General features: G+C 40.7%; 1 protein-coding gene across 3 annotated transcripts in view; it reads right to left on the bottom strand.

Annotated features, from left to right (window-relative positions):
- EXPH5 (exophilin 5) overlaps positions 1-21,837 on the bottom strand; it is a 92,930-nt gene extending 71,093 nt beyond the window's left edge. For 2 of the 3 annotated variants that reach the window (XM_049110003.1, XM_025465624.3), the window contains exon 1: positions 142-466. In XM_049110003.1, coding sequence (XP_048965960.1) covers positions 142-260 — 119 coding nt within the window. In that variant the 5' untranslated portion in view covers positions 261-466. Of the gene's footprint in view, positions 1-141; positions 467-21,801 lie in introns of those variants that run through there. The other variant, XM_049110005.1, reaches the window with a different exon arrangement.
- Between the last annotated feature and the right edge of the window lie 216 nt (positions 21,838-22,053).

The following is a 22,053-nucleotide window of genomic DNA, read 5'->3' as shown; positions in this document are numbered from 1 at the left end:
GGCACCAGCCAAGCGTCCGCGGTCCCCGGGGGAGGAACCGAGCGCGCCTTTCCCCGCGGCTGCGGCGCCGTCCCAGGCCCGACAGGTGCGCGGCCACGAGTCCGCGCCTCCCGCGGCGCCGAGGAAGGAGCGGCGCGGTACCTGATCCTGTCCTTCTCTGCCCTCTGCAGCGCCTCATTCCTTTCCAGCACCTGCAGGATCTTCCTGGCTTCTTCGTCATTTAAGAAACTGAAATCAAACCCCTGAGGAACCTTCGTCATGTTCTCTCCTGCGTGGGAATTACTACACTTAAGCTCCTCGGCGCCGCCCGTTACGAGGACATTTTTCAAGGTAAAGGAGGCCAGTTTCAGGAACTTGATCCCATGGCCAATAAGAAGTCCGCCCCTCGGAAAATCTAAAACCCCGAACTTAGGGAACAGCCCACACCTCCAGGGCTCATTTCGACAACACCTTAATGACTGCTTCTGCCAACCCAGACCCAACCCAGATGCAAAACCCGACGCAGGGAACCAATCCCATTCCAAAGGGGCGGGTCCTCCCTCGTCTCCTCCTCCCGGCTCCTCTCCGCGCGGATCCGACGTGTTAAGTGACAATCCTACTTATTTCCGCACCTAAGTGAGGCCTGAGTTTAGGGATTGGCGCCAATGCAGTATTTGCTTTCGCCGCTGCTGTTTGCTCTCAGGACTCCAGCCGGTCTAGTGGAAGGGGTGACGAGGAGTGAGATCCACAACGAATCCTCCTTTGCAGTAAAGAGCCCATGGGAAGTGGAGTTGCAGTAGGAGCTTTAGATCTGGCACAAGAGTTACCCTGCTTGAAACACCCAGAAGGGCTGAGCTTGATGCACAGGTGACTGTGGGACCTGACCAGGCGAGGGGCTAAATTTAGTGTATCCTTGGGGATGGGTTCTTTGCCACGCCTCCCATGCCCCCCAAGGCCTCCAGTTCATCCCCCTACAAAAGTCATTATTGAGCTTTAGGTGAAAAAAACCCAAAACTTTTAAAAACCACAAAATGGTTTACGGTATCTTAGGAGAAGACAGCCCAGGGGCAAGGGATGATGAAAATCACCTGTTTGTAGCTTTCTGTAAGAATTGATAATCTTCCTCATAATATCAGAGAAGTAATTCGAGTGCCACTTGCAAACACCTAATCCTCTGACTAAAGCAAAATGTAATCCTGTGAAACCACAGAAATAGCTTTCCTAGAAAGTTATTATTCTGAGATATGATGGAAGTTTCTAAATGTGTCTTATACATACATTTAAAAAAGTATTGTAGCCGGGGCACTGGGGCGCAGGAATGCCTGGCTCCACGGGTCCCAAACAGCCCAGATGTGGCCACTAGCTGCTGACAAATTCCAAAGGCAGAGAAACGAAAAAATGGATTTATTTTGGTTAGGCCAAGACTGGGAAGATGGTGCGCTAGCATCTCAAAAGATTGCCTCCAAGGTATTGAAAATATTTCCAGGTTTAGATGAGAAAAATATGGAACTAAGATCAGTGGGTACATGCAGGTGGGCAGTAAAGGTCAGGACGGTCACGGCCTTGGGGTCAGTCAGGTCCTCAAGGCTCAAGAGGGTAGTTTTGTCCCATCAGGGATGCTTTGCCCTCAGAGAAATTTAGAAAGTCCAGACACTACAGATGGATGGCACCCAGGATCCAGTGCCCAGTGATGCACAGGGCTCCCTGCAGGAAGCCTGCTTCTACCTCTGCCTATGTCTCTGTGTGTCTCTGATGAATAAATAAATAAAATATTTTTTTTTAAAGTAAAGTGTACTTGCACATGTATCATCTCCTTTCATGGCAAATAAACCCAATAAAGATTTTTGTATCTGTAACAAAAACATAATGTCAAAAATGACTATTTACATTTTGGCCTCTGGGTTCTCTACTCACTTTGATCATTGTTATTTAAGACATGCCTAGGCAGGTAACCATTTCTGTGGGTGGCTGTTTGTTATTTCTCTGAAGCAGCAACCAATTCGGCTCGCCAGTGTTGTACAATACATGGAACTCCTTTTAAAATAGTCTCTGTGTTAATAATGGTGGATTAGGAGTGTGGCTTATATATGATGTCCATTTTTCTACTTATTAACATGTTCATTTCTTCCACACACATATGGAACTTCTTCATGTGGGTAGGCTTTTATTGTGTTCCTGGTGTATCAGTGAATTGATTTCAACTACCATGTTCTGGTGCCTACTGTATGAGGGCATTGTATGCTGTGAAGAAGATACTCCTTGTCTTTGGAAAGCTTGGGGAGATGACACAGAAAAAGAACTACATGACAAAGGCCAACATAATAAATGTATCAAGAAAGTTCTATGAGACCACAGAAAGAAGTTAGTTCCAACTGAGTGGATCAGGGAGAGGACATGGTATTTGGGTTGTCACATGAAAGGTCAGATTTCAATAGGAAGAAGTTGAAGGTTGTGGGAGGAGATGTGTGTCTATTTAGGCCAGGGAAACAGTACACCAAGTAGGAGAAGTATGCTCTAGGAATTTGCTCATAACCCCTCAACTCCTCTGACTAATGGCCAAAGTGAGCAAAATTTTTTGGGAGCTAGAAAATCTTCAGGGATATTTTCAAGGATATATTCATGGGTATATTCAGGGATTAGTAAATGATCTGTTTTGGCTTGAATAGGCATTCACAATAAGGGCAATATTGGAGGTACAATAATAAAGAGATTGAAAAACATTGGGCTAGCTCATAGGATTTATAAAAAGAGTACATAAGGCTGTGGGGCACCTGGGTGGTTCAGCAGTTGAGCATCTGCCTTTGGCTCAGGGTGTGATCCCGGGGTCCTGGGATCAAGTACCGCATCGGGTGCCCACAGGAAGCCTGCTTCTCCTTCTGCCTGTGTCTCTGCCTCTCTCTCTGTGTCTATCATGAATAAATAAAATCATATATATATATATATGACATGACAATGAATGCTGTGACATGACGATGAATGTCATGTGACATGACGATGAATGCCACGCCCAGGAACCTGGACTCTATTGTGTAGGTGATGAGAAGTCAAGAAAGGATTTTTGTTTGTTTGTTTTGTTTTTTTAAATTTTGTTTGTTTTATTTATTTATTTGAGAGAGAGAGAGAGCTTGAGTAGGGGTGTGCGGGGAGAGGCAAAGGGAGAAGCAGACTCCCCACTGAGCAGAAAGCCTGATTCCCAGCTCAAACCCAGGACCCTGGTATCATGACCTGAGCTGAAGACAGATGCTTAACCTAGTGAGCTGCCCAAGCACCCCCAAGATAGGTTTTGAGGATGACGATGGTAGAGCTGAAACTGAACACTGGGGAGATTACTCTGGTAGCAGCAGATGAAGAAGTGTAGAGTGAGGATTGTGGCAAGGACCCCATGGTGCTGGATCACTGATGCAGGAGAAAGGGGGGAGAGAAACTGAATCAAAGCAGTGGACATGGGAATACAAGAGGAGTGAAATCCAAAGACATTGAGTGGGGGCACCTGGCTCGGTCAGTAAAGTGTGCAACTCTTTTTTTTTTTTTTTAAGATTTTATTTGTTTATTCATGAGACACTGAGAGAGAGGCAGAAACATAGACAGAGGGAGAAGCAGGCTCCCTGAGGGGAGAGCAATGCAGGACTTGATCCCAGGACCCCAGAATCATGACCTGAGCCAATGGCAGATGCTCATCCCCTTAGCCACCCAGGTCTCCAGTATGTAATTCTTGACTTGGGGTTGTTTGAGCCCCACATTGGGTATAGAGATTACTTAAAAACAAAATCTTAAAAAAAAAAAAGACATTGTACTTGGAAACTCATTGGATATGAAGATTAAGAAAGAAGGAATCACAAAGATGATGTAAGATTTCAAGAGAAGTGTCTGAAAGGAGAGTAGTCTCTTTGATGATAGGAGAAGCATGTTTGTAAAAATACCAGTTTAGTTTTAAACATAAAGAGTTTAAAGTAACCTGCAATTTGTTCACACAGGGAAAAAATTTGGGACTGGGAGCTCTTGAAAAAGGGATGGAGAAGTAGATTTGGAAGTCATCTGCTCAGATATGATTGACAAAATCCTGTGGCCAAATAAGATGGCCATAGCAAAGGGAAGACAGAGAAGAAAGGCTGAGGTCAGAACTTGAGTGACCGCATTGGACGTGAGCATCAAGACAGGCTTCTGCCCAGGACTGCAGCACAGTGGGGCATGCCATCGGGGATTTTCTATACTAACATTCTATTTGAAACATCTGCAAGACATTAGGGGTCACCCTGGAACCAGACAGGTGGTTTCTGTAGGACTAGAAACCCAGTGCTTTTGGAGTAAAATTCATTTTCAAAGGATTATTTCATGAGCTCATTCTCTCAGCAACAAGCACCCATTTTCAATCTTAGTATTGGTAACCCTGGCAACCTCCCACCCCACCTTGCAACTGGAGAGATAACTCATCAGTTTGGTTTTTAATAGCAACATCTGGATAGGTAGCAATAATCTTTAGAAATCTGTTTTCTCTGTGAGATTTCTTTTCATGTCTTTTGCCCATTTCATGATTGGATTGTTTGCTTCTTTGGTGTTGAGTTTAATAAGTTCTTTATAGATCTTGGAAACTAGCCCTTTATCTGATACGTCATTTGCAAATATCTTCTCCCATTCTGTAGGTTGTCTTAGTTTTGTTGACTGTATCCTTTGCTGTGCAAAAGCTTCTTATCTTGATGAAGTCCCAATAGTTCATTTTTGCTTTTGCTTCTTTTGCCTTCGTGGATGTATCTTGCAAGAAGTTACTATGGCCGAGTTCAAAAAGGGTGTTGCCTGTGTTCTTCTCTAGGATTTTGATGGAATCTTGTCTCAAAATTAGATCTTTCATCCATTTTGAGTTTGTCTTTGTGTATGGTGAAAGGGAGTGGTCTAGTTTCATTCTTCTGCATGTGGATGTCCAATTTTCCCAACACCATTTATTGAAGAGACTGTCTTTCTTCCAGAGGATAGTCTTTCCTCCTTTATCGGATATTAGTTGACCATAAAGTTCAGGGTCCACTTCTGGGTTCTCTATTCTGTTCCACTGATCTATGTGTCTGTTTTTGTGCTAGTACCACTATCTTGATGACCACAGCTTTGTAGTACAACCTGAAATCTGGCATTGTGATGCCCCCAGCTATGGTTTTCTTTTTTAAAATTCCCCTGGCTATTCGGGGTCTTTTCTGATTCCACACAAATCTTAAAATAATTTGTTCTAACTCTCTGAAGAAAGTCCATGGCATTTTGATAGGGATTGCATTAAACGAGTAAACTGCCCTGGGTAACATTGACATTTTCACAATATTAATTCTGCCAATCCATGAGCATGGAATATTTTTCCATCTCTTTGTGTCTTCCTCAATTTCTTTCAGAAGTGTTCTATAGTTTTTAGGGTATAGATCCTTTACCTCTTTGGTGAGGTTTATTCCTAGGTATCTTATGCTTTTGGGTGCAATTGTAAACGGGATTGACTCCTTAATTTCTCTTTCTTCAGTCTCATTGTTAGTGTATAGAAATGCCATTGATTTCTGGGCATTGATTTTGTATCCTGCCACACTGCCAAATTGCTCTATGAGTTCTAGCAATCTTGGAGTGGAGGCTTTTGGGTTTTCTATGTAGAGTATCATGTCATCGGCGAAGAGGGAGAGTTTGACTTCTTCTTTGCCAATTTGAATGCCTTTAATGTCTTTTTGTTGTCTGATTGCTGAGGCTAGGACTTCCAGTACTAAGTTGAATAGCAGTGGTGAGAGTGGACATCCCTGTCTTGTTCCTGATCTTAGGGGAAAGGCTCCCAGTGCTTCCCCGTTGAGAATGATATTTGCTGTGGGCTTTTCATAGATGGCTTTTAAGATGTCGAGGAATGTTCCCTCTATCCCTACACTCTGAAGAGTTTTGATCAGGAATGGATGCTGTATTTTGTCAAATGCTTTCTCTGCATCTAATGAGAGGATCATATGGTTCTTGGTTTTTCTCTTGCTGATATGATGAATCACATTGTTTTACATAGACATAGACATGGCCAACATGCACATGAGAAAATGCTCTGCATCACTTGCCATCAGGGAAATACAAATCAAAACCACAATGAGATACCACCTCACACCAGTGAGAATGGGGCAAATTAACAAGGCAGGAAACCACAAATGTTGGAGAGGATGCGGAAAAAAGGGAACCCTCTTACACTGTTGGTGGGAATGTGCACTGGTGCAGCCACTCTGGAAAACTGTGTGGAGGTTCCTCAAAGAGTTAAAAATAGACCTGCCCTACGACCCAGCAATTGCACTGCTGGGGATTTACCCCAAAGATACGGATGCAATGAAACGCCGGGACACCTGCACCCCGATGTTTCTAGCAGCAATGTCCACAATAGCCAAACTGTGGAAGGAGCCTCGGTGTCCATCGACAGATGAATGGATAAAGAAGATGTGGTTTATGTATACAATGGAATATTACTCAGGCATTAGATATGACAAATACCCACCATTTGCTTCAACGTGGATGGAACTGGAACGTATTATGCTGAGTGAAGTAAGTCAATCGGAGAAGGACAAACATTATATGTTCTCATTCATTTGGGGAATATAAATAATAGTGAAAGGGAATATAAGGGAAGGGAGAAGAAATGTGTGGGAAATATCAGAAAGGGAGACAGAACATAAAGACTCCTAACTCTGGGAAACGAACTAGGGGTGGTGGAAGGGGAGGAGGGCGGGGGGTGGGGGTGACTGGGTGACGGGCACTGAGGGGGGCACTTGACGGGATGAGCACTGGGTGTTATTCTGTATGTTGGTAAATTGAATACCAATGAAAAATAAATTTATTAAAAAAAAAAGAAATCTGTTTTTTCCAGCCTGATGGCCACATCTCCAGAAGGCTCAGTTGTTTTTCTTCCCTAACAGTGATGTAGCCAAGAGAACTGCTGATCACAAAGTGGACTGAATGTCTGAATGGTTGTCACCTGAAGTCACCTATGACTTGGGGAGGCCATTGAAAATCATCTCTGTAGAGCAGGGATCGGTTTCCCACAGAGGTATCTATCTGCTCTTCCCACAGCAGGCTATGGGGTGAGTTTGGGTGCTAGCTTTCAGTTAGACAAGCAAATACAAGTCAGCTTGAATGTAAGAGGTTGGTAACAGGCTTTTATTAGTAAACAAAGGATGTGAAACTCTGAGAAGGGAGTGTCCACAGTTGTTCCTTTCCATTCTCACTATTCTAATTGTTCAGTGCTTTGCAAATTCAGGTAGAAAACCATTTTTTTTTTTTTGGTTACCCCTGAGGCATCAGATCTGAACCCACAATGATCAGCAGATTCCCTGAACATTAGTTGGTTTGTTTGTTTTTGGTTTTCTACAAAAGCAAGGATAGCAGTAGAACCAACTTTGTAAGATTATTATAGAAATTCACTGAGATGACATACATCATACAGGTAACAAGGTCAGTGCTCAGTAAATAGTAGCTATTAATAATAGTATTTGCACACAGAGCAGTTTTAAAAGTAACATTTTCTCTGACTACAGAAGTATGACTTTACTCAGGTTTGGGAATAACTGAAAAATAAAATGCAAGAGTCAAACAGATGGAAATAAGAATCTCAGCTTTGGGGTGGCTGGATGGCTCAGTTGGTTGAGTGTCTGACTCTTGATTTTGGCTCAGGTCCTGATCTCAGGGTCCTGAGATCAAGCCCTGCATTGGGCTCTGGGCTCAGTGGAGAGTCTGCTTAAGATTTTGTCTCCTTCTCTTTCTGCCCCTACCCCTGCCTGTGCATGCACACATTCTCTCTCTCTCAAATAAGTAAATAAATAAAATCTTAAAACAAAACAAAACAAAACCTCAGCTTTATTACTGGTAAATTAACAGAAAAATATGACTTGGTTCTGCAGTGAAATGGACTCACTAGTACCACTCCTTCCAAGCCCGAACCTTGGGGCTGAGCATCAGTGGGAGATTCGGATGTGGGGAGTAGGTATAATTAGTGATAGGAAGGTGATAGAAGAATGCCACCAACTGCTTCAAGCTTTCTGATGAATTAGTTCCATCCAGTTAAAAAGTGTGGATCATGAAATTTCCTACACTTTCCACCCTCCAGTCAGATGACTTACTCTTCCTCTACCCTAAGGAGTAAGTAAGGATCAGGGAGAGAGGCTGGGAACTCACTCTAGTCATGGAAGTCCCCTCACAGAAGAATGAGGCAATGGTTGTTCATCATATAAAAATGTAAGAATATGGAAAATAGGGAAGAAAGCATCCATTATCTATAATAAAACTACTAGTTTTATTTTTAATATTTTTGTTTGCATCTTCACATACTCCCCTTTTACATATATATATATATATATATATATATATATATATATATATATATAATGGCATTATATTAAATAGTCTTCTTTAATGTCCCTTTTCATAGCTGCATAGAGCTTCCCAGGATAAGGAGGTATCATGACCTTTTGAGTAATAGAAACATCATTCAAAATGCATAAAGACTTCTGCAATAATGGGGCACCTGGGTGGCTCAGTTGGTTAAGCATTTGCTTCAGTTCAGGTCTTGATCTCAGGGTCCTGGGATTGGGCTCCAAGTCAGGATTCCTGCTCAGTGAGGGCTAATCCCTCTTCTCCTGTCCCTCACCACCACTCATGCTCAAGTGTCTGTGCTCTTTCTCTTTTTCAAATAAATTAATTAAATTAAATTAAATTAAATTAAATTAAATTAAAAAGACTTCTGGAGTGTTTAAACAAGTCACTGAGCCCTGATATGAGAGAAAGCATAAGCATGGTTCTAAAACTTAGAGTATTATATAAGGCAAGGGATAAGAGCCTTGCATTCTCTCATGTCAGAAGTCAATATATGTAGGTCTAGCACTCAAAATCTGCCTGAAAAAAAAAAAAACCCAAATCTGGCCAAATCAAGGAACTAAGCAATACACACTTACTATTCAGCCTGGTGCTAGATATATTTAATTCTGCCTCAGCCCATCATCCTCCCTTGTAAAGGGGCTTTCACTGTTCCCATTCCACCTGCAAGATGAAGGAGGGAAATAGGGGACTCTGAGATTTATACAAACACCCTAGACTACTCCAAAACTCAAAAGGTAAAACATTTCCCAAGGCATTATATGATCTACTGTTTCCTGACAGCCACACCTGAGAAAGCTAGGTCAAATAAACACACAAACCCAAAAACACAGTATACTATTCCTTGTGACTATAGATGTAGGAAAAAAATCCTAAGAAAAATGCCAGTCTAAGAAAGATTGAATGTATTAAAAATGACTAATTAGAGTTTATTCCAGAAATGTGAAAATATTTTAATATTGACATGTTTTCAAAAGAAGAACATCACATCATTAAAGCTTTTTGATGAAATTTGAGACCACCTTTGGATAGAACCAAATTAAGTTAAATTTTTGGCCCTAATATTTTAGAATTAGAAGCATATTTCCTTCGTATGGGAAGGAATGTCTGTGCCTGGCAATTTCAATATCATAATTAGTGGTAAATCAATTAAGTGGAAACAAATCAAAGACACCTGTTATTTCCTGTGTTATATAACATTGTTCCGGTAGTTCTACTTGGTACAATAAAGGAAGAAGAGTAATGAGTATAACACTCAGAAAAGAAAAAAACTGACCATAGATGATGATTTTTCTCCTTACAAAAATCCCAAGGAAATCCATCTAAAAACTGCTAGAACTAAAAAGAGAACACAGATGAATGTACTGATTCATTCCACAGATGTTTATGGAATGTCTAGTATGTGTTTGAAAGTGCTTTAGATACCACATATACAGTGTTAAGATAAAGTGTTGGCCTTCAAGAACATTACATTCTAATGGGCAGAGGGAAAAAAATAAGAAGCAAGTTAACATAAATTTAGAGTGTGATAGGTGAACCAAAATAATAGGGTGGTGGATGGGAAGGGTGGAGGGGGTCATGGCTCTGGCAAAGGCTTGAGTGAGTGCTATGTGAGCTGAAACCTGAGATCTCATAAGCCAGACAGGAGAAGAACTAGGAAAATAAATATACATATGTCCTCAAAGGAACTTAAATTTGAAAAAAAAATGGGTAAAATGTAGACTTACCTATTTACAAAATGTTTTGAACCTACCTCATCTTTGGGCAAGAAATAATCCCCTAAATTCCCTGCCCCAGGCAGTGCGGCTCTATGGTTAAGGGCACTTAGTATTTGCTCAGCCTGCTGTGTGTCCAGCCGCATGCCAGATGCTGGAAACACAGAGGTACAAAGACAAACAAGGTCTCAGTCCTCATGGAGTTTGCGTTCCTGGAGACAGTATATAAGTAAATAAATAAAAGATTTACCAACTATGATAAGTGCTATGAAAAACATTAACCAGAGTGATGTGAGGGAGAGCAACTTTGGGGAGGAGTGGACTACCTTCCATGGGGCAGTCGAGATGGCCACCCTGAACATTGATGTGTAATTGGAGATCTGAAGGGTATCATGAATCCACCCTTGGTAAGAGCCATGGGAAGGGCTTTCCAAGCAGAGGCAAGTGCAAAATGTTGAGGCAGGAGAGATATTGACAGCCTGGGATGATATCTCTGGACATCATGGTAAATGGGAGTGTAGGGAGGGGAGGGAAAGTTGGAGAGCTAGACATGGGCCTGATAATATAAGCAAGTCAGGTTACGGCAATGGACTTTAGATCTTATTCAAAGAACATGGGCTGGGAGTCAGGAGTCCTTGGTTCAAACTCTGTTTACACACTTTACTAGTTGTGTGATCTTGGGTGGTTATGTCACACTTCCTTATCTGTGAAGTAAGAGTAATAATTGTACCCACTTCACAAGGCTGTGGAATTAAATGTGATAAAGTATGTAAAGTGCTTAGCACACAGTAAGCTCTAATGAAATAATGTGGGAGACAGAGACAGGGAGAGGCCGAGACAGAGACAGACAGGCAGGTGGGTGGTTGGATTCTATTGTTTCCTCCTCATACCTGGCCAGCTTCAGGATAAGAAGAGATTTCCAGATACTATCTCTCCTCTCTGCTTTCAGGATGGAGGAAATCTTACCTGTGGGCAGAACTCACCTCAAATCATTTGAGATATAAGGATTAAAATTGTTTTGAATTGGAAATATAGCATGATGATACCAAAGTACTTAAAAAGAAAAAAGATATTTATAATCCTACTACAAGGGGTATTTTTTCATGTTTGCATGTCTTCCTAAAGTTCTTGCCCGTGTGTGTGTGTGTGTGTGTGTGTAGAGTTCATAACTCTGTGCGTGTGTATCTATCTATCTATATATTTATAACTCAATTGCAGTCAGTGTACATTTTGATAAAGGCTTTTAATATTGTTACTGAAAGATCTCTGTAGAAGATGATTTCACAATCTAGTGGAATCAAAAAACAATTTTGAAGATCCTTTGTGAACTTTAAAGTGTTTTACAGAAAAAAATTATTAATGTTTCTTGTAATACTTCAGTAATGTCAGTAATCAGTTCTGGCACGCAGCTTACAGTACTCATTCTTTGGAAATTTTTACAATTTTGCCTACGTGGTTGCAAAATGTGGTTGTTTTTCCTTTCACAAGAAAGTACCCTTCCATTAACAATTCCTGAGTACACATTGAGGGACATCTGGCAAATAAATATTTTTCATTTGTTGTTGGGAAATCTTCTCACCAGTAGTGGAAGCAGGGTAAGTGCGATGATTATGGGATGGATGCTTTGATAACTACTGCCAGCTCTGGGGGAAAGCATGCTATCCCAACTCTCAGTAGATTTAGTTTTACTTGATTTTTTAAAAAAGATTTTATTTATTTATTTGAGAGATAGATCAAGCAAGAATGAGAGTACAAGTAGGGGTGGTGGGGGCAGGATACAGAGGGAGAGGGAGAAGCAGACTCTTGTCTGAACAGGGAGCCAAATGCAGGGCTTGATTCCAGTACCCTGAGACCATGACCTGAGCTGAAGGCAAATGCTTAACCAACTGAGCCACCCAGGTGCTTCTTTATTTTATTTTTTTAGGGTTTTTAAAATTTTATTTGAGAGAGGGAGAGAGAGCAGGGGTGGAGGGATAGAAGAGAGACAGAGAGAGAAAAAAACCCAAGCAGACTCTATGCTGAACACAGAACCGGACATGGGGCCAGGCATGGGGTTTGACCCCAAGACCCCAAGACCATGACCTCTGAGACCACGACCTGAGCCAAAATCAAGAGTCAGGTGTTCAACCAGTTTCACCACCCATGCACCCCTCTCAGTAGATCTTAAAAAATTCTCAGTGACTCACTTCTTCAAAATCACAGGCTTGTATTTGTTTGCTTCTGTAGTACTAATCTATCAAACTTGAATTTACTTTTCGAGTCCAGGAGATTGCTATCTGGGGAACATGGGGAAAAAGAGGTGAGAAGAGAAGACCCATTCTTATATGTTCCCTGCTATACTGCATGGAGAGGTGGGGGAAAGTGGGATAGGAAGAGTGAGGAATATGAAGAATCCCGAACCCCACCCCGGAGACTGCCTCACCCCCACCCCTGGGGCTGCGCCCTCCGCCCCTAGCCCGCCGGGCCCAGGGACCGCAGTGGCTGGACCAACCCAGGACCGGGGCGCCTGGGCCTCTCCCCGTTTCCCGCTGTTGAGGGGAAGATGGGGCTTCCCCTCACCACACCTGTGGCTATTCCCACATCCCCTTGAGTATCCCAGGAAAAATAAAACGGCAGAACTGCAAAAAAAAAAAAAAAAAAAAAAGAAGAATGAGAAAAAAAAGGAAAAGTGAGGGAAGATTCTAAAAGATTTATTTATTTATTCATTCATGATAGACATATATATATATAGAGAGAGGCAGAGACACAGGTAGAGGGAGAAGCAGGCTCCACGCAGGGAGCCCGACGCGGGACCAGATCCTGGGACTCCAGGATCACGCCCCAGGCCAAAGGCAGGCTCCGAACAGCTGAGCCACCCAGGGATTCCCCGGGAAGATTCTAATACAGATGACTGATCTTGGTGTCTTCCAAGCTTCAAAGAAATGTCTATCAGAATGAAATGAATATCGAAAATTACATTTTCCTTTCCCCAGCGACTGGTGCATAACAGCCTCTTTGCAACCTCTAATTAAGTGGACCATTATGGTTAATTAATATATCACTTATATCAAATCAAATGTTGACTCAGACCAAACTGGAAGTTTTTTTCAAAATCTATACATTTTATGGAACAGAGTAAGTCCACAATTATATGGTCAATTAATCTTCGACAAAAGAGGAATGAATATCCGATGGAAGAGATAGCCTCTTCAATGAATGGTGTTGGGAAAACTGGACAGCAACATGCAAAAGAATGAAACTGGACCACTTTCTTAAACCATACACGAAAATAAACTCAAAATGGATTAAAGACCTAAGTGTGAGACTTGAAACCATAAATGTTGGTTGTAGAAACATCCTTCTAGATATGTCTCCTGAGGCAAGGGAAACAAGAGCAAAAAAAAAAAAAAAAAAAACCCTGTTGGAACTAAATCAAAATAAAAAGCTTCTGCACAGCAAAGGAAACAATAAACAAAACTAAAGACAACTTACTGAATGGGAGAAGATATTTGCAAATGACATATCCAATAAAGGGTCAACATAAAGAACTTCTACAACTGAACACCCAAAAAATGAATGACCTAATTAAAAAATGAGTGGAAGACATTTCTCCAAAGAAGACATCCAGATGGCCAACAGACAGGTGAAAAGATGCTCAACATCACTCATCATCAGGGAAATGCATATCAAAACCGCAATTAGATCTCACTTTACATCTGTCAGAATGGCTAAAACAAAAAAACACAAGAAACAACAAGTGACGGAATGGATGTGGAGAAAAGGGAACCCTCATGCACTAGTGATGGGAATGCAAACTGCTGCACCCACTGTTGAAAACAGTCTGGAGGTTCCTCAAGAAGCTAAAAATAGAATTACCTTATGATCCAGTAATTGCAAGACTGAGTATTTACTCCCAAAATACAAAAACACAATTCAAAGGTGTCTTTGTTTACAACATCTCTATGTTGTTTACATCTCTATGTTTACAACAACATTATTTACAATACCTGAAGTATGGAAGCAGCTCAAGTGTCCATTGATAGATGATGTCCATTTATATATATATATATATATATATATTTAATATGAATAATTGACTATTACTCAGCCATAAAAAGGAACAAAATATTGCCGTTTGCAATGATATGGATGGACCTAGAGGGTATTATGCTAAGTGAAATAAGTCAGAGAAAGACAAATACCATATGATATCACTCATATGTGGAATTTAAAAAACAAAGCAAACAAGTAAAGAAAAAAACGAGAGAGAGACAAACTAAGAAACAGACTTTAGCTATAGAGAACACACTGATGGTCACCCGAGGGGAGTTGATGGGTGATGGGGGAAGCAAGTGATGGGGATGAAAGAGTGCACTTACCACGATGAGCACTGGGTAATGTATAGAATCGTTGAATCACTATGCTGTGCACCTGAAACTAATATAACACTGTATGTTAACTATACTGGAATTAGAATTTAAAACTTGGGGCAGCCCGGGTGGCTCAGCGGTTTAGCGCCGCCTTCCTGGAGACCCGGGATGGAGTCCTGCGTCGGGCTCCTTGCACGGGGTCTGCTTCTCCCTCTACCTGTGTCTCTGCCTCTCTCTCTCTTTCTCTCTGTGTGTCTCCAATGAATAAATAAATAAAATCTTTAAAAAAATTTAAACTCAATTTTAAAAAATATGTGCATTTAAAGAATTCATTCATATATTTGGAAGTTTTTCTTTTTGATGAGAAAAACCTGTATTTTTAAAAAAGATTTTATTTATTTATTCATGAGATACACAGAGAGAGGGAGAGAGAGGCATAGACACAAGCAGAGGGAGAAGCAGGCTCCACGCAGGAAGCCCAATGCGGGACTCTATCCGGGGACTCCAGGATCATGCCTCCCGCCAAAGGCAGGCGATAAACCGCTGAGCACCCAGGGATCCCAAAAACCCTGTATTCTAAACTAGATACAATTGTCATGTTATTTATGTGACTAGCTCAGTACCAAGATTGCAATTCTTTAAAACTTGTGATACAAGCAGGCAAATTTCCATTAAATAGAATTTGATAATTTCATTTCTTATTCCTAAATTCATTAACTAGAACCAACCTAGTGTCTGACTGGAAGAGTTGGTGCAGAGCTAACTAATCGAGTCTTCCCTAACTTAACCTCTGTAACTTAATTTGGGTGTATTCTAAGTACTTTTTGGTTCTTTATTGCCTTTCCTAGTCATTTGTTCTAATTTATGCAGCATATTTCAAACAGGGCCTACACCACAGAAATTTCAGGACTTGAGCCTTTACCTTTGCCATGGTAACTGATTCTTTTCCTTGGTTATATTTGCTATTTTGCACATCAGAGATTTACTGTTTCTATAAACTTAATATTTATGCCACCACAACACTAGTATGTTGAAACCTAATCTTCAATGTGATGGTTTTGGGAAATGGGGCCTTAGGGAGGTGATTAGGCCATGAGGATGGAGCCCTCGAGAATGGGATTAGTGCTCCAGGAAAGAGACCCCAGGGAGGTCCCTAGGCCCTTCCATCTTGTGAGGACAGCGAGAAGATGGCTGTCTATAAACTAGGAAGTGTTTCTCACCAGACACTGAATCTGCTGACACTTGATCCTGGATCACCCAGCCTCCAGGACTGTGAGAAATAAATTTCTTGTTTATAGACCACCTAGTCTATGGTATCTTGTTTTAGCAGCCTAAACACACTGAGACAATTGTCAAATGCCATGTTGGATGACAAGAACAATATTATCAAGTGACTTTATACAGGGCAATGACCCGTAAGCTTCTAAATATGAGCAGTTGAAAGAACACAGAAAATCATTGCTGTGCATTCAGAAACATGCTAAATCTTCTAGCTTGTGGATGGGAAAGAATGCCATAGTGTGGCTTCCTGCAATTAACAAAATATTCCTCCTGAAGGTAAAAATATGCCATATTTGCTTGTTGCCTCTAAGTTAGAATGTCTAACATAAGTATAATTGAGCAGAAATCAATATTCTCTTGGAATGGAGTAACTTCTAGCTCTTGTTAAAACTTATTTAATTATTGTGTAGATGAAAATACATCAGTGCTTTAATTAACACTGTAATACGAATAATCACATGATGACCTGTATCTTATTAGACATTCTTCTAGTCAAGGGGTTTACTAAAATAGACGATTTGAAACAATGAATAGCATACTTCAACTAATTGCATGGGAAATAAAATGTGCTTAACATATGAAGAAATGCAAACTAGAATAGTATCCTCTGGATTGACTAAGAAATGGTCATGTAAATTTATGACCACACGAGGAGCAATCCAAGCTTATAAACAACAATTTATATAATGACGGAGGCCCTTCTACTTCTGGGCCCTTTTAAAAAACCTTAAGTACTGAAATTCAATCAATACTTTTTTCTCAACGCTGTTTCCCCTAGATATAAAGAGTTCTCATAATATTAAATCTTTAAAAATGATAAATAGCAAAAGCTATGGAAACTTTATCTTTTTGCCAGAAGTGTAAATACTTGAATAGAAATGATAGATTATTTACATCTCCTTCCTATATTTTTTTAAGGCTGGTCTAACTGCCATGACACAGTAACGATTTATTTAGCTTCTTGTCATGGCTTATCAAATTGCTCACTTGAAACATTATTCCTTGTATCCTGTATCCATTTCTAATGCATGCAGCCACACGTTCATTCTGGGTTATTTCATTAATTTGCTGAAGGTTATTTTTATTCATTCATTCAGTCAGTCAGTTATTCAACGAAATTTATATTGTGTATTGTGCCAGGCTCTGTTCTTTACCTTTCTATTCTAGTTTCTCTTTTTAATTTCATTTCCTCCATATTCCTCACATGGCCCTTGTAAGTAGTTATTTTCCCCCACATCCTACACTTCTTTTTTTTTTTTTTTAAGGATTCCATTTATTTATTCATGACACACACACACACACACAGAGGCAGAGACATAGGCAGAGGGAGAAGCAGGCTCCCCATGGGAAGCCTGATGTAGGACTCCATCCCAGGACCCCGGGATCATGCCCTGAGCCAAAAGCAGACAGTCAACCACTGAGCCACCCAGGCATCCCTCCTACACCTCTTTTTGAAAAGTGTCTTCTATGGAGAGTTATATTACCCAGCAATTTTCCAGAAAGGCAAATTACCTGGGCTAGACAACTTTTCTTTTGTGGAACTTACTGTTTTCTTTGGATTCCCCCTTCACCAAAACTGTCTTTAACATCATAAGGTGGGTTATAACATCTCAGTAGGATGAGAAAAGAACATAGAAATCCAATGCCTACTACAAATACTGTACAAATCCTGTAATTTCCTAGGTTGGTTTAAAAATTATAGTTCCAAAACTAGACAGAGGTGATAGGTGAACAACATGTGTGTACCAAACGCTACTGAATCACTCGCTTTAAAATAGTTAATGTTATGTTATATGAATTTCACCTCAAAAATTTTTTTAAATTGTCAATGTTGACTAAATTATAAACTTTCCCTTCTTCACTCCAGTAGCAAGGGAATATTCCAAATATAAACTCAGTGCATCAAACATAACGTGGGTTGTTAATTCAATCTTCTCAAACCATGAAGCTAAAGTTTAGTCCAGCAGGACAGCCTTAAGTCTAAGGAGCTGTGAACTGTCACATGGCACAGCCACCCTGTTCTGATTCATGGCCTGTTTGTTCCTCATGACTCTGATTGCTGGAACAAATACCTTCACCTGTGGCTGAAGAGAACACTTCCTAATAACCTCTAATAACCCTCAGGGGCAAGGCTTTCTTATGGATGAAGCTGGAAAAAAGAAAGTCTGCTTCTAGAAGTAGCAGGTACAGATTTCAGAGATTTAGGGGAAAAGATGACTGGAATTCTAGAATATAGATATCCAGAGGCACAACAAGCCTGGAGGCTCAAGGCTTTTATCCCCAAGTAAACACATATTTGAGATCTATCTAGTGGTCCAGGACAGAAAAGATGTTTGGATGGCAGCTGATCTATTTTAGAGTAATTTTTGGAGGTATGTACTGATTTTTGCCTAATTGGCGGAAGGACTGAATGCTTTTGTTGATGAAAGAGAACCTATTTTCCTTTCAATTCATTCTTTCCTTATTACTCTACACAATTTTTTGGTATTTTCTGTATTTATTTTATGTATATTATTATTACCATTAGAACTTAGAAATCTGATTTTCCTGCTGAGGAGATTGGGACCCCAGTCTCTTTTCCACAAGGTTTTTATAGATGAGAAGATGGGATGGCTAATATCCAAAAGATGATTTTTAAAGAAGAGGATACCCACCAAAGGCAGCCAGAAAAGTGATCTGGAGGTGGATGTGGAGGCCAAAGAGAATGCTAGTACCTGAGGGTCCTGAGACCCCAGGGTCAATGAGAAGAAAACAACTCAAGAAATGGCTACCATCTTTGGTCAAGGAGAAAATTTGGGTTATGAAGACAAAATCAGTTTTTGGATAAAGGGGGAAGGAACATTAAACAAAAGTCTGTAATAGTATAGAAAATTTGGGTAAAGAATGAAATCTTGCCATTTGCAATGACATGGTTGGAGCTAGAGAATATAATGCTAAGTGAAATAAGTCAAGAGAAAGACAAATACCATGTGATTTCACTCATATGTGGAATTTACGAAATGAAACAGTTGAACATGGAGGGTGGGAGGAGAAGGGAGAAAATCAGAAAACAGATTCTTAACTATAGAGGGTTGCTGGAGGGGAGGTAGATGTGAGGAAAGGGTTAAATGGGGTGTGGGCAGTAATGAGGGGACTTGCTGTGATGAGCACCAGGTATTAAATGTAAGTGATGGATCACTAAATTCTACCCCTGAAACTAGTATTACACTATATGTTAAATAAATGGAATTTAAGTAAAAACTTGGGGGGGGGGATAAAATTTTGGTAAAGTTACTAAGGATTTCATAAGTCATTGAGTAAATACATTAGAGAAATAAGGCTGAGTTGTCCGGAACTGAGTCGGATGGGACTGCCTTGGAAGAGAATGGGAACAAAGAAGAGGTCAGTGGCCAAGAAGGACATTTCCAAGAAAAAAATTACAGGGATGAGAGTGGAGTTTCAGGAGGTAGAAACAAGTTTCTGAGACAAGAGTATCAAACCATCATCCCCAAAGTGCCAGGGTGTGATGGTGGAGCACCCTAAAAGGGCATTTCAAGGTGGAGACCTTTCACTGCTAGTAAATCATAGCTGTCATTACTTTCTTTCTTTCTCTTGAAGATTTTATTTGTTTATTTGACAGAGAGAGAAAGAGGGAGACTGAGAGAGCACAAGCAGGGGAGCAGAGACAGAGGGAGAAGGAGAAGCAGGCTCCCTGCTTAGCCTGATGATCCTGGGGTCCTGGGATCAAGTCCTGCATCAGCCTAAGCAGGGATCATGATGCCAGTCTCAATCCCAGGATCCTGGGATCATGACCTGAGCCAAAGGCAGATGCTTAACCAACTGAGCCACCCAGACACCCCTCTTTTTTTAAAAGATTTATTTATTAGAGGGAGGACAGAGGGAAAGAATCTCAAGCAGACTCCTTGCTGAGCTTGGAACCATACCTGGGCTCTATCCCATAACCCTGAGATCATGACCTGGGCTGAAATCAAGAGTTGGATGCTCATCTGATTGAGCCACTCAGGCACCCCCTTAGCTGTCCTTTCTAAAATGAATTGATCATGAAAGTAGTGACTCTGCCCCTTGGGTTCCTCTCTTCCTGAAAAGACTCAGTGTCTGATCTGCACTAACCTGATGTTTATAGAGAAGGTAATGGAAAATATCTGCCTATGTAGAGCATAGAAGGAAATGTTATTTCTATAAAAATTAACTGCATGGTGTACCAGAGCAGTGGTTCTCAATTGAGGGTGATTTTGGTACCCCCAGGGACACTTGGCAAAGCCTGGAGATGTTTTTCATAGTCACAACTAGGGTGAATGGGTGCTATTGACATCTATTGCAGGGGCCGCAGATGCTGTTCAAAGTCCTACCAGGTATAGACCAGCTCTCCACAAAGAATTATCTGGTCTAAAATGTCAATAGTGCCGAGGTCGAGAAATCCTGTATCAGAGTGTTCTGGATTGAGAGTCCTGGCTTCTGAGATATATGCTCTACTCATTGGTAATTTTGTGTCCTTTGAAAAGCTTCTCAGCTTCTCTAATGGATCTCACTTGATAAGGCTGCTTGCCCTGAACCCTGTATAGTGGACATACATGATGACGAATCATTCTAAACAGCGGGTAGAGAAACACAAATGTAATAATTTACCATCAGAGACAGTGATTGTCACTCCCTTCTGTTCCCATTCTATGTGGCTGGCCCCTCTTAGATCTGAGCACCCCCGCCTTAGGGGACTGCAGGGCCCCTGTACTGACCTCCCAACCTCCGCTTTAAGCAACTTCTAGTCCATTTTTGGAAACTGAAATTAGACTTGTTTTCCTGAAATATTGCTTTTGGCATCTAACTTTCTCTGATCAGGATACTGTGAGCTATCAACATCACCTTCTATACCAATCCTCAATCTGCCTGCCTCCCAAAACCCATCCCTATCTGACCCTGTTATTTCTTGGCACCCACTCTGTTCGGTTGGGTTTCTAGTAGTCTCATCTTTGTTCAGACTCATCCCCATTGCCTCATGCTTCCTCATCTGCTCCACTGTACTTATGTACAACCTGCCCATTCTGAGGCTGGGCTTCACTTTACTTCCTTTGTTCTTATTCTCACCCACCTATCCTTCTCTTCCAAAAGCTTTCTGATCTGTTAATCAGTCTCACACCACTAAGATCCAAATTATTCACTTTTTAAAATATGCTTTTGTTTTGGACTCTCTAGTGAGACTGTAAACTTCTCTATTTTAAGATGCTGGAAGACAAGAGTTTAATACTAAAGATTCACTTTGCATGAGAAAACTTTCTCAAGCTCTCCCTGTGTGACTCATCCCAGCCTGATGACAACCCTCCCTCTAAGTCTCACTCTACCCATACAGACCTTTATCACAGAACCTAGAATTAATTCTTCCTACCACTTTTTGTTTACATGCCTCTCTGCCCTGGCTAGATGGTATACAGGAGTCATATCTTAATTATTTTTATTGTACTAAACACATACATTCTACCCCATGTTCAATTTTTCTATACCATGCATTGTCTTTTAAAATATATAAATCATTGAAAGCATTTCCATTTACCCTCACAGACTATGAGGATCATATATGATGGGCTTCTCATTAGCCCTCTGAGTCATCAAATTGACATTCAAGAGAAATAGGAGAGAGTAGGAGGTCTAAACATACAGGCTTGTCCCCAGAAATACTTTGAAATATGAATCTGAGAATGAACAGAATCTGTTCCAGACCATAAACGAATACAACATAAATATAAAACATTACTAATGAAAATATCACTATCCAACAAAAGATTTCAGATAAAGAGAAGAAGAAATTTATTTGTTTCTTCCCTTTATTATCAGATTCTCTCTCACATGCCTTGAAGAGCTAGAAGAACAGAAAGATAGAAAAAAAAGAATTCTAAAATTTCTACTCAATATTAACACTGGGAATGAGAAGTATTTTTAAAACTTGCTTAGGCCTATATTTATTAAGTATTGTGCAGTGTTTCGTGTGGGGAGGATATGAAGCCAACTGGAAAAGATTCCATCCTAATTTTTTCTCATTCCATGCATAAAATACCCTTCAAATAAAACATTCTTGCTTTAACACATGACTATCAGAGCATCAAACAATTGGAAACCATGTCAATGCTGGTACTTACATCTGGGCAGCTGGAAATGATGGTGTGACTGGCATGGTGGCTCTAGAACGTATTAACAATTGTCTTTGTTTTGTTTGGCTCATATATATGCTCTTCTAATTTGCATGCGTAATTACCTAAATGCCAAGCAATTATCCACTTTCCTCACCCCGTGATTTATGCATGTGAACAATCTCTCCCCTTCACTAATTTTTCATGCCTCCGCCCAGTTTCATCAGACAAGATGCCATGTGTCTGCCAATCGCCTTCTCT

The sequence above is a fragment of the Canis lupus genome, chromosome 5 (assembly GCF_003254725.2).
Source record: "Canis lupus dingo isolate Sandy chromosome 5, ASM325472v2, whole genome shotgun sequence".
NCBI lineage: Eukaryota > Metazoa > Chordata > Mammalia > Carnivora > Canidae > Canis > Canis lupus.
Note: the sequence above shows the minus strand (reverse complement) of the source record. Positions and strands in the feature narration are given on the sequence as shown.